Source organism: Chanos chanos, chromosome 12 (assembly GCF_902362185.1).
Source record: "Chanos chanos chromosome 12, fChaCha1.1, whole genome shotgun sequence".
NCBI lineage: Eukaryota > Metazoa > Chordata > Actinopteri > Gonorynchiformes > Chanidae > Chanos > Chanos chanos.
The window spans coordinates 12329839-12342625 of record NC_044506.1 but is presented as its reverse complement, the minus strand read 5'-3'; the positions used below and the strand labels follow the sequence as shown (position 1 = coordinate 12342625).

The 12787-nt window shown below is 42.9% G+C and overlaps 1 protein-coding gene across 1 annotated transcript in view; it reads right to left on the bottom strand.

Annotated features, from left to right (window-relative positions):
• Positions 1–12787, bottom strand: part of adgrb2 (adhesion G protein-coupled receptor B2) — a 133869-nt gene that overhangs the window by 16695 nt on the left and 104387 nt on the right. Inside the window, exons 22-25 of the mRNA XM_030789535.1 lie at positions 11058–11143; positions 6358–6456; positions 4442–4613; positions 1697–1789 (exon numbers count right to left, since the gene is read on the bottom strand). Coding sequence (XP_030645395.1) covers positions 1697–1789; positions 4442–4613; positions 6358–6456; positions 11058–11143 — 450 coding nt within the window. The remainder of the gene's footprint in view (positions 1–1696; positions 1790–4441; positions 4614–6357; positions 6457–11057; positions 11144–12787) is intronic.

Genomic DNA, 12787 nt, shown 5'->3' with positions numbered 1-12787 from the left:
TGAAAATTTACTTCCGGAGCTCCTGGGAAATATCTTAATAACGTGGTTGACTGAATTGAGATTTAGTAGAACCAGTGGAAGTGAGTTTTGACTGAAAAATACTATTGTTTTGGCAAAAGTGAGGGAACAACATTACGAACAAACTCAAACTGGGAAGAGAGCCAATAGCAAAAGTCCCTCAGGACATGGGGAAATGGCAGGTACCAGGTCTTAGTTCCAAACCTCTTATGAATGAGAACTTCTTTATCATTCAGGCCATGCCGCGGCTTTCCACAAAAGTGTCTTTCACAGGAGCTCACCCACAAATCATCGGATAGGATTTTAAACTACGAAAAAACGCTCAGAACACCTTAGCAAGTGAGAGCTTGTAACATCTTGAATAGGAGAGGAAGAGAGGAAGATGAGACAGGAAAAAAAAAGAGAGGGGGGGGGAGACAGAAAGATAACGAGGCCGGAAAGAATGACCAAGGTAGGAAGGAAAGACAAATGAGAGAGAAATAAGAGAGGGGAAGAGTCTTGGGGCTACCGGTTTACATGTCAGAGACAAGACAAATGGGAAATGGAAAGAGAGAGAGAGAAAAACTGAGATACAGGATGAAAGAGGATACACACATCTTTAACAGTAAACAAACGCTTTGACAAGAAAACGTCCAAAACCACGCTACAGTTGTACAACATCGCACAAATGATCTAGAGGAGAAATGTGCTGACAACAAACCACTTATCTAACTAGCCATCTATTATATACTCCCACTACACAGTCAATTACATTCTAAAAGTCAGTCAAAGGTTGACATGCTAAGACTCAACCACAAAGCTACAGTGCACCAGTGTCTCTAATCTAATTGACATACTGCTTTTTGGTTGTGCTCCAGGCCTGGGTTGTGGTTGTGGTTGTGGTTGTGGTTGTGGTTGAGGGTGAGAGTGTGGCTTTGACCTTGGCTCTGGGCACCGCTGTGGATATGGTTATGACCATGGTTATGGACATGGTTATGACCATGGTTATGGGCATGGTTCTGAGCATGGTTATGGATATGATTGTGGGCCTGGTTATGATTGTTGTAGGGCAGCGGTGGGTGAACGTGGTGGCAAGCCTGGTGACATGTTTGGTGACAAGCTGGTGAATATCTAAGCGTGCCACACTCCTGAGTGTAGAGATTGGCATGAGGACATCTCTGCCAGAGGGTGGTAGAGGGGCGGAACAGAGAGACGGAAGAAAGAAACGTGTGAGCAAAGGAGAAGAGGAACGGACAAACAGAGCAGTCGATTCAGCTCATGCAAACCAAGCAGCACACACCTTTAGCGGTGTTGCTGTAGTTACCATGGTTACACTCTAGCCTAGCTTCTGTCATGAGCGAATCACGGCAAACGGGGGAATAGCTTATTTTATCCTTAAATTCTAACTCAGATGAAAGTCTGAGGTAAAAACAAAACACATTGCTGTATATATCAACAGAATCTAGCCACTTTTATCTCTGATTATGATCGAATTAAAGTCCTTTTCAACATTAAGACACAATGAATTAAACTAAACAGGTCATTCTTGCGACGGCAATTTGTTATTTCACGCACGTTACCATGAAAGAGAGTGTCGTGATTTCACATATGAAAACCGCGTGTCTTTTCTACATTAGCGAATGGAGGATGGGTCCGTCAGAGCCGTTTCTGAGATGAGATGGAATGAAATTTTATTCACCATGATCTGCACCTGGCCATTCTTGCAAGAGTCTGGCGAATTCTCACTGTCGTCCTTACAGCCGCCCATCCGACAGCGGACAGCATCCTGGACCTGTGGGAGAGATGTAATCTTCAGTGTTTAAACCGTTCTCTTGAGAGGTAAAATGGGCAGAGCAGCGGAGAAAGAGATAATGTCATTGCTGTTGAGTAACTTCTAAGGCAGAGAGGGGGGAGAGAAAGAGAACCATATCACGAGTTCTCACCAAATGCCTCTGACCCCTAACTCACTAAATAAACGTGTTTATTATGCCATTAAACCTCACATACATCTATACACAAATCAACAAACATTATAATCAATTTCCTATCAGTCATTACATTTATACATTTGTCTACCTATGCATAGCTATGAATTTTTTGCAATACAGCCAATGCCATGCCTAGTGGCTTCATTTCTAGCTTTATTTTAAAAAGGGGTTTTTATAGATAGCTCCACAGGACAATGTAATGGAAGGGAAATATATTTATACAGCACAGCCATTAATCCTACAAGTCCCTTGATATTCATCATGCACGCTAGGCTAATGATGTCTGATCTGAATAATTTCATTATCCATTCTTTATGGAACGCAATATTCATTTTACACCCTGCGCTTGTTAGAGGTCCACTAGGACAAAGTGATAGAAGACCCTGGTACAGTCAAAGCTCTATGGTTCATATTAAGCGGGAGAGAGAGAGCTAAGATAAACAATAACTGATAAAAGTCTGGCATGCTGTTAAAGCCAGAACTAATCATTTGAACAATAAATATCCTAAAGACATCAGTACGCACTGCACCCCGCCCGCACCCCCCCCCCCCCCCCCCCAACATTTCATCTGTTTAGTGTAGCAATCTTATGAAGGCAGTCAGATGCGATTTCAAATCAAACTTCTGATATGAGTTTATACTCCAGTGTGACAAATGTCCTCTGTCTTCCCTGTTTACATTGCCTTCAGGACATGTTTACATAATGGCAAAGAAAAGAGCGACAAATTTAAACATTCAGCATTTCATGATAGGTTGATTCTGTGCATACACAGATAGGATGAGAGAGGGGGAGAGAGAGGGAGAGAGAGAGAGAGAGAGAGAGAGAGAGAGAGAGAGAGAGAACGTAGCACGTCCTTCCACAAGGACTGAGATATTGATAAGCTCCATAGCAACAGGACGCCTTTGATTACATATAGATTGTGCCCCCTCCCCCTCGCATTTACAGAATGACTGAGTCAATATGTCACAAAATAACTGCAAGATTTACTTCCCCTAATGACATAGAGAAGCCCAAAAATGACACAAAGCCAAAAGAGCAAGGTCCCTGAACAGTGTAGAAGACATGATGTAAATACCCATCTCTCTCTCTTTTTTTTTTTTTTTAAGTAACATCAGATCTTACTCCGCCAAATGTTCCTAAGATACCTGTTCTCTTGTGTTAAGTTAACTGTGTGCTTACAGAGAAAAGAATGCAGTATTACCATCTGCAGGCATTTACAACTCAAACACTCAGATTAGTGTATGCACAGAACAAACATTTCCCTGTACTGGCGCTTTCACGGAGAGACAGTTTCATTTTCGGCCTCTGTTTAACATTTGGAGTAAACGATTGCCTATTCGGTAAACAGCAACGAGCATGTTCAGTGAATACTGAGTGTTTTGCCTAAGAAGTCTCCTTCCCTCATCTCTTTTTCTTTTCTTTTCTTTTCTCTCACCCCCCCCCCTTTCTCTCTCTCTTTCTGTGTCTTTCTTTCCCTCTCTTTGAGCTAACCATTCTGACTTCCTCTTTGTTGACTCGTCGTACGGCATGTGGGGTTGCGCGTGGATCAGCTGCGGTAACTGTGCTCCCCTCAGTTGTTATGCTAAAGCTATTAGGGATTACATCAAATCCTTGGCAGGGATTTTCATATATTTACTAAAATAATTCCAGGATTTATTTTATTCTAATCTGTGGTTTTGTAATATTGATTTAACATATATGGCTTAGAGTTTTAATGCTCCTATTCTCACTGCAACACTTGCCATATTTTTGTGATTTACACGATACGTGGAAGCCAGCCAAGTGAACAAGTACAGGGGAAATGGAGCAAAGCCCTATTGCATTGTGGGTAAAGACACTCTGCTGGTGGTATGGGACACATGGAATATAAGGGAGGAACCTGATAGTTATGTGTCTTAAATTTGACAGACCTTTCTTTGTGATCTGTATATAGTTAGACCAACCCTTCACTCTGTCAGAGTAGTCTTTGATATGCTGTAATACTAATCTCTTAGAGACCCTAAAACATGCTTTATACTTTCAGTGTAGGCCATAGTAACGGACTCTTTCAGCTTCTTAGCTCACTTAATCCCTATCAAGGCCGATTATCTGCCAGTAGACTAGAGAACTTACATAGTGGATTGGCAGTTTACATTAGATATGCACAAACCATTACATACCCTAGTGCAAGTTCATATAATCAGTGCAGTCAGATATTATATTGTGATATAATCCAATGACTATAGAGGAGATTACTCTTAAACACCACAATATGACATGTATACAATCACACTATGACATGTACACAATCACCAGTACAATCCACTTCATAAGCACGATTACTCCTGTTCACACTCAACATCCGTAGCATTCTCCCATAATGCATATGTTCAGAATGTCAGTTTTGTTCAAGTGGTCTGTAATGATTTTGTACTGGAATACACACACACCCCCACAGACAGACGTGCGCACTGACCTCTCGTCGCATGGCACAGTGGACGGTGATGATGACGAAGCCCTGGACGGAATCAAAGACGGCGAAGAGCACCTGAAAGAGGGTGGAGCGGCGGTCTGTGATGGCCAGCACCGCTGACATCCATGTGAGCGCCAGCAGGGGGAGTACTACACACGAGCTCCATAGAGACGCCCTGCACAGATACCACACAATTCCATACACTTTACCCTCCTGCCAGCAGGGTGGGCCATGTTCAACAGCAAAACGCTTTTGATTATAATACACAGTCACACACACACAACACACCCAAATCTGACTCAAATCCCAAACAGTGCTCATGGAGACTGAACTGAACATTGGTTAAACTGGAACTGAACTTGGCGAAAGTACTACACTATCAAGAAACAGCTAATTTACAATGTCGGTTTGCTGAGCGGAGTCAAAGAAACGGTGATCTATCACAGAGAATGTGTTATTTCTTCTGAATTTTTCTGTGCTAAACGACAATTTTGTCAGGTCTTGCCTAATAGCCTCTGTAGTGCTCTGTATGTTGTGGTGAGGCATGGAATTGGCATTGATGGTATGTTATAGCCAGATGGAAGATAAGGACAAGACATAACTGTATTCTTACAGCTGTAAAAATCAAACAGACATGTACGCAAAGGTCATATCTCTTGCTCTCCCCTTCACTTTACACACACATATACACACACCATGCACACACACCACACCACACACACGCGCACACACACACACACACACACACACACACACACACACACATAATCACATTCATTTCTCTAAACCACAGGATAATAAGGGCCCTCTGTCAGCACAATCCCAAAATTTGTGCCGACAAAACTGCTAAAGTTGAGCCAAGACTGACAATACACCCAGGCCCCCCTCCCATTTTAATGTCTCTGTCAGTGTTGCCAATCAATAAGTCTGAGTCATAATACTGAAAATGTTCAATTTATGTCTATATCTGTGTGGGATTCGGAACACGCTCAGGAGAACAGAAAGTGTTAGTGAGGGATAACTGTCTGAGCGCTCCCTAACTGGGGAGGGGAGGGGGGGGGGGGCAGGGGGCAGGAGCAGAGGAGGATCTGCTCCTGGTGGTTAGCCATGGAGTTTGACACCAATTTAACATGTTCATGGTGCACTGAATCTTCGTCTAGAGAATAAATATGCCAAACTGACAAGGGACAGTCAAGCATCTCTGTTCATTGCTGATAAGACTGAGAGAGGACAAGAGAGAGTGTGAGGGAGAGAGAGAATGAGAGAGAGAGAGAGAGAGAGAGAGAGAGATTGAGATGAATGAGTGGTGGCTGTTATATACCATGACTCCACAAACACCCATACTTGCATACACACAGCCCACCTTTGCCACTCATGCACATATGGAAAAAAACAAACAAACAAACAAGAATTACATCGTAAAAAGAATGACATAAACTGTCCATAAACTGAAGATATCATACATTTCATTCCTCTATCAAAATCAAGCCTTCCTTGGCATGAAGCCATTGAAAACTCAAACTTCGTCAAAATCCAAAAGAATCAAAGGTGACCTTAAACTCACTCTCTGGTTCTTTATTTCTTCAAAGAGATGACCTTCTGGGCTTGTGAGTGTGTAAGCGTGTGTGTGTGTGTGTGATTGTGTGTAGGTGTACACAGGTGTGTGCGCGCGTGTTTGTGTGTGTATGCTCATGTATACGTATGTCTGGAGAGGAAGGCCACTCTTTGAAGAGTTTTCTGTTCCTTACAGTCAGTCAGTGGTAGGCGCTAGTGTGAGCATAAAAGAAAAAAAAAAAGAGAGAAGAAACAGAAAAAAGAGAAGAAGAGAGCAGAGATAGAGAGAGAGAGAGAGAGAGAGGAAGAGAGAAGGAGAGAGACAGAAAGACAGAGAGAAAGAAAGAATATGGAATGAGACTAACATGGCGCTGCTGGCGGTGGAGCTGGACAGAGCCGTACTGGAGATCACCCCACACTTGGAGCATTTGAGGAGCAGTCTGCTACGTGCCTCCAGCGGTGTACTTCAGGACAAAACACACACACACACACGCACGCACGTACACACACGCACACGCGCGCGCACACACACACGCACACACACACAGGGGTAGGGAGAGCGAGGACAGGCACACGTATCGGAGAAGCAAGGGGGTGGAATGGAGACACAGCAGGGTTAGTCATATACATACAGTCACAGACGCACACGGACACACAGAGAAAAGGAGAGATGGGGCAGGGTAGTCACAGCGAACGGTGAAAGTGAACAGCACGAGAACACAAGGACAGGGAACACACGTTGAAAAGAAAAGAACAGAAAAGAAGGGAGAAACAGAAAGAAAGAAATTAAAGCAATGTCCAAAAACAGCAGCAATGGACAACAGCAATAGTATAGACAGAATATGACAGAGAAATATTGTATATGTATTCTGTGTATATGTCAGAGAAAGAGAGAGAGAGAGAGAGAGAGAGAGAGAGAGAGAGAGAGAGAGAGAGAGAGAGAGAGAGAGAGTGTGTGTGTGTGTGTGTGTGTGTGAGAGAGAGAGAGAGAGAGAGAGAGAGAGAGAGAGAAATCAGTACTGAAACTAATGAGCCTAGCATTTGTCTGAGAAGAAATGAAGAAATGGTGAAAGAGTTGTATGTAAAATGCAAAATTAACAGATGGAGGCATATATGCAGACTGTATAATGTGATCACCGATAATAGCTAATTAATAACAATTTGCACAGATGGGAGCTGCAAGGACTCTCCTCTCCAAGTCACTAGTGTATGTGTACGTGTACGTGTACGTATATGCGCATGTTTACGTGTACGTGTACATGTAAGTATACATGTATGTGTATGTGTACGTGTACGTGTACGTATATGTGTATGTGTACGTGTGTGTGTATGCATACGTGCATGTGCACGTGTATTTATATGTGTGTATGTGTATCTGTATCTGCAGGTGCTTGGGCTTGTGAATGTGTATGTGTGCGAGCATCTATGCATGTGTGTGTTTGTGTGTGTGTGTCTTGTCATGAGCCAGACATCATGTGGAGTGTAACAGTAGTCTGGGGCAGCTCTCCAAGTGCCTTCCGGGCAGTGAATGGTTTGAGAGAGCACTCCACTGCCGGACAGCGTGTTCACTCAGACACAGCTGACAGTGCCGTACAACTTGTGTGTAAGTGCGCGTGCATGCGTGCGTGCGTGCAAGCATCTTCAACAGTCCAAACGACAGAAAATTCTCTGTATTTACTTGGAAACCATACTGGTTTTCATTTGGACTAGTTTTTATTTGAAGTCTTTGAGTGTGTGAGGCTGTTGTGTGTGGTTAGGAGGCTGTGAGCGGTCAGATTAGTCCTGATGTGAGCACCATAGGTCATTAACCACAGAGTTCAGCGTTAAATGAACCCTGCTAGGATTCACCTCAGCTTTGCAAAAACACATTTGTCTGGGCACTAAGGGTTACGAACACCCCTGAAATGGCTAACAAAGACCATTTGGCAAAAGGAATATGTTGGTCTACTCACAGTGCATGGAATGCATCATAAAATGCTCATATTCCATAAACAATGTATTGGTTGTCTAATCGACTCTACAATTTCTTCCCCTGCTGGCCCCACAAACACTCTGTCAGCAAATCAATGAATTATAATGATAATTTTTGAAAGGCTGGGTGTCCTCAGGTCCCAGAGGGAATGACCGCTGCTTTAGGAGCCAAGGCTCCCATTGAATGCAATGTTACTCTGTATTCTCTGTATGCCTCTGATGGCTGCCTTTGCCTCTCTATTGACACAGCTGTACTTGGCTTTACTCGGCTCCACTCGGCTGTTGAGCTCAACAGTCAGCAGCCTCGCTGGTCACACCGTTGGAGAAAAGCTGCCGTGCAGCTGCAGACATGCGTGCGTGTGTCTGTGGGAATGAGTGTGTGTATATATGTGCATGTGGGTGTGTGTGTGTGTGTGTGTGTGTGTATATATGTGTGTGGGCATGAGTGTGTGTATGTGTATATGTGTGTGTGTGTGTGTGTGTGTGTGTGTGTTCGCATGCGTGTGTTTGTGTGTGTGTGTGTGTTTGTGCGTGTGTGTGTGAGTGTGCGAGTGCGTGTGCGTGCGTGTGTGTGTGTGTGTTTGTGCGCGTGTGTGTGAGTGTGCGAGTGCGTGTGCGTGCGTGTGTGTGTGTTTGTGTGTGTGTGTGCGTGTGTGTGTGTGCGTGGGCGTGTGTGTGTGTGTGTTTGTGCGTGTGTGTGGGGTGACTGAAGGGCACAGCCTTTGAGTTGTCTCTGAGCTGATGTGAGCTGGAGACGCGGTAAAGGACAGGACTGTAATGCTTCATTGACTCTGTGAGTGTTCTTACAACATCAGAAAACTGCAAATGACTACCATGGCAGGTCAGTGTCAGATAGCAGCCAAGCTGCTTATTACTGCTCCGAGAACACACTTAGAGCAGCACAATCAACACCACTCTGTGTGTGTGTGTGTGTGTGTGTGTGTGTGTGTGTGCGCGCGCTTTAGCAAAGTTATGATTGTATCATTTCTTCTTCCCTTTTCTTCCACGACTTGGAATGTCCAATTACCCGTGGCCCCCATAAGCATTCTCCTCACACAATGAATGAGGTTTTCACAGGCCTCTTCAGATCTGTGTGAAGGGAGCCACTGTCTCTGTGCATAAGTTTGCAGAGGGATATAATGGGGTTGGAGGAGAGTGCTGTTTGCCAGTTTTACCTACAACTACATAAGATCCTGACCACCACCGACCACTGATGGGTAATGAGAGGGTGAGTGAAACTGGACAACACACATCGCTCAAGGGTATGCAGTCAGTTGCATTAACACCAGATCCTTAGTCTCAGTTAATAAATGTGGGCCAGCTGTGATGTAAATAGGATTGTGAATTTTTGATGTAGGGCAATTATGAGACATATTTCAGTAATGGTTTTATTTTATGTCAGTCCCTGAGGTATTACACAATCATGCGGTCACTGACTGCTCGACTCTTACAGGATGACTAGCTGTCAACTCTTTCAAAACATCAGTTTTGTCTGTCTAAAAAACCAAATCAATTAATTCACAAGGTAAAGAAAGAGAAAAAACATTTTGGATCTTGTGATCTAAAATAGATTTTAAGTTTTTTGGGCTCTTAAAAAGCTTTGAATTAGTTATTTTACAGCTTGAAGCTGACCTAACTATTCTCTTTTTTTTTTTTCTAAGTGTAGATACAACTTACAATGCACCTAGAGTGTCCAATGTGACTATGTGTAGTGTACATTCCGTGAGTATTTTAGTCCCAAAGTTATAGTAGAACATGTATTTCAGGGATGAACTTATTATTAAGTCGCTTTGGCTAAAAACGTCTGCCAAATACCAAAATTGTAAATTGTAAATTATTAAAACAGCATAGTAGATAACAAAATGATTACATTTTAATTTTAGTCTACATTAACTGTTAATTTCAATCATAAACCAATCATTTCATGCTGCGCAGAACCAAGAGAGGCATGGAGTTAACCACTGCAGCTCCCAAAGGACATAAATGTCATTTATTCATATTGTCCAACAGCAAAGAACTGCACACACACACACACACACACACACACAAAAAGCAAAACAAAAACTGATGCATGGATTTTGTCTGAGGGGGGATTAGAAATATCCAGACATTGGATTAACCAAAATCCCCCATTCAATTAAAGAGTCCCTTTGTTTTCAGTGGGGAATCAGTAAAAGCAACGCTGAAGCTTCAGTTGCATCTGAAGAGTAGGCTAACTATAACCATTAGAAAATAGACTTGTAGTTGTTGTTTTGTGAGACAAATTAATAATACTGTATTAAAATCCACACTGAGTAATCTTTGGATGCCTTCACATCTGTTGCTAGTTGGCTATTAAAGCTGTGTAACGAGTTTAACTTCATTAAGAAACATCAAACGCCATAGCATATGCTATAATACCCCTTATGCTTGTCAGGCTGTTTATGGAAGCATTAATTTAATAAAGGAGTGAAAACCAGTGTCGCTCCACTCCAGGTCTATAGAAAGAGAAGTTACAACAGGGAACAAAAAGATATAAATGGAAGAGGAGATCGTTTTTTTTTTTTTTTCTCATCTGCTAACTAGAATCACTAATGAAGGTGTTAAATGGATTAAACTCTTTCACCTCTATCTAGGCGTTTGCCTGTGTTGTACAAAAGGAATGGAAGAAATGCAGAGACGATGCAGTCAGAGTGTCAGAGGACCAGTGCCAAGGAAACAGACCAACAGATCAATACTAACTCACTCATGAAGCTGTCAGAACTGAGCTTAAGTGTTTGTGTGTGTGTAAGAGAGACAGAGACAGAGAGAGAGTGAGAGAGAGTGAGAGAGAGAGAGAGAGAGAGAAGGAAGAAGAGTGTATATAAATATCGTCCTAAATAGTCCACAGCCTCCAAACTGCACTGACTCATTAAAGAGTGTGAACTATGGTTCACACAAGTGCTGCAGCTGTCTATGGTATAAAGTTGAAAACAACATATGTCTGACTGGATATTTCTATTCCTCTTGGTGATGCTGCTTTAATGCTTCAGTGATAATGTGGCAAATACATTTTGGCCATATGATTTTTATTTTATTTTTGTTGTTGTTGTTGTTGTTGTTGTTGTTCACCTACCCTGCTCTCTGCTTTTTGGACTTGTCTGAAATCCCATCTCTAGACATGAGTTTGTTGAAGACCACAATTCCAATCAGCATGTTCACCTGTGGGACACAAAGACACTATCAGAACAGTGAATATAACAGATAATGTATACAATACATTGTGAAGTATCACACAAGTTAATTTAATAAAGTTAGGATAAAGAAGCTACAAGAGACACATTCTCTCAATACTAACAGTTACACAATGCTGTAGACTGAAGTGTAGTAGCAGACTAGAGGAAGAATTGCTAGCAAAATCGTTATATTAGCTTGGGGCTAAAAAATCCATCAAAGCCACTGCGTGATAACATTCAAATGAAGAGAGAAAACACAAACAAATTAAAATATTATCATCTGTGTCAGAAATTAAGGATATATTTTGTCTCTCTGACAAGGATAAGTATTAACCTAATTAGGGGGAAATGAAAGATAAAAATGTGTGTAATATGCGCCTTTCTCTGAGAAAAAGGCAATAGTGGTTGGCTGATGCAGTTGTCTTGTGGCCAGTGACAGGTGTGTGTGGGTTTAAGTCTCAGAGTGGGCCTGCATAGTGTGATCACAGAGGGGCAGTAATCCTTTCATCCCGCTCTCTTTCCGTTCCACCCCCCCCCTCCCCCCTGCCCCCCGTCCCTCATGCACATCACCGTTTTTCCGGCGGGACTGAGGGGAACGCGGCGCCAGTTAGCGGCGGAGAGCAGATTGTGCCCTGGATTGCACTGACCTTCCATTGCTGACACACTCAGAGGGAGTAGACAGAGAGCCCAGTTACACGTGCCAGAACAACCACACACACTTGCATAACCTCATGCTCAAGTAGCCAATGCACGCATATGCGATATTCGCACAAGCACGCGAACGCGCATGCACGCACGCACATCTGTACTGCGTGACCTACTGGTACACATTTGAGCCCAATACTTTCACCACAGGCGTCCAGCTGTTTTCAGAGTTGGACCAGAGCCCATCTGGGCGCTTATCCACAATGCCGACATTTTACCTCCTAATCCTGACCGAGTGGCATCGTCTCCTGCATCAGCCTAACGATAAACACCGACACTTCTGCCAACCATGGCATAGCCATTCTGAGACAGAGGAAGCCCTCTATGTATCTACGCGATATGAACGTGTACCAGGGGCCAGCCCTTAATAGTTCAGCTAAATCATTGAAAAAATGACTACAAAACTATGTTTCAGCTTTGTTACACAATTGTCAGTCATGTGATGCTAAAGCTCATAATATTTTATTATTTTGTTCTCAGTGAACAAAACGCGCCCTGGCCTAGAGAATTACTTGGACTGCAACTGTTGAAAGAAGAACACGCGTCCTGATTTGCATGTTTTATGTGATGAGCATGTACACATAGGAAGCTGATGTCGATTGTTCCAATTTGAAGTCTGCTCATGCGCGGACGCTACTTAGAGACAATCTCTTCCTGTTCTGCTATTTGCCAAAGGCAAGATTAATTATTTTTTCATTAATTAGATTAGCTTCCCTGAGGAAGGGGGGAGAGGATCTCCAGATGCCCAAATCTCATTTACAGCTGTTTGTTTGAGTGGTCTGTATCACAACGCCACCAAGAGATAGATAAACAAGCAAAATCACATCAGAATACGAGACAGCAACAAATAACACAAGCTCATCGTGCAAAACCTCCACACCTGAGACTGGGCAGAAGTCATTAGGCACAATCACGCGCACACACA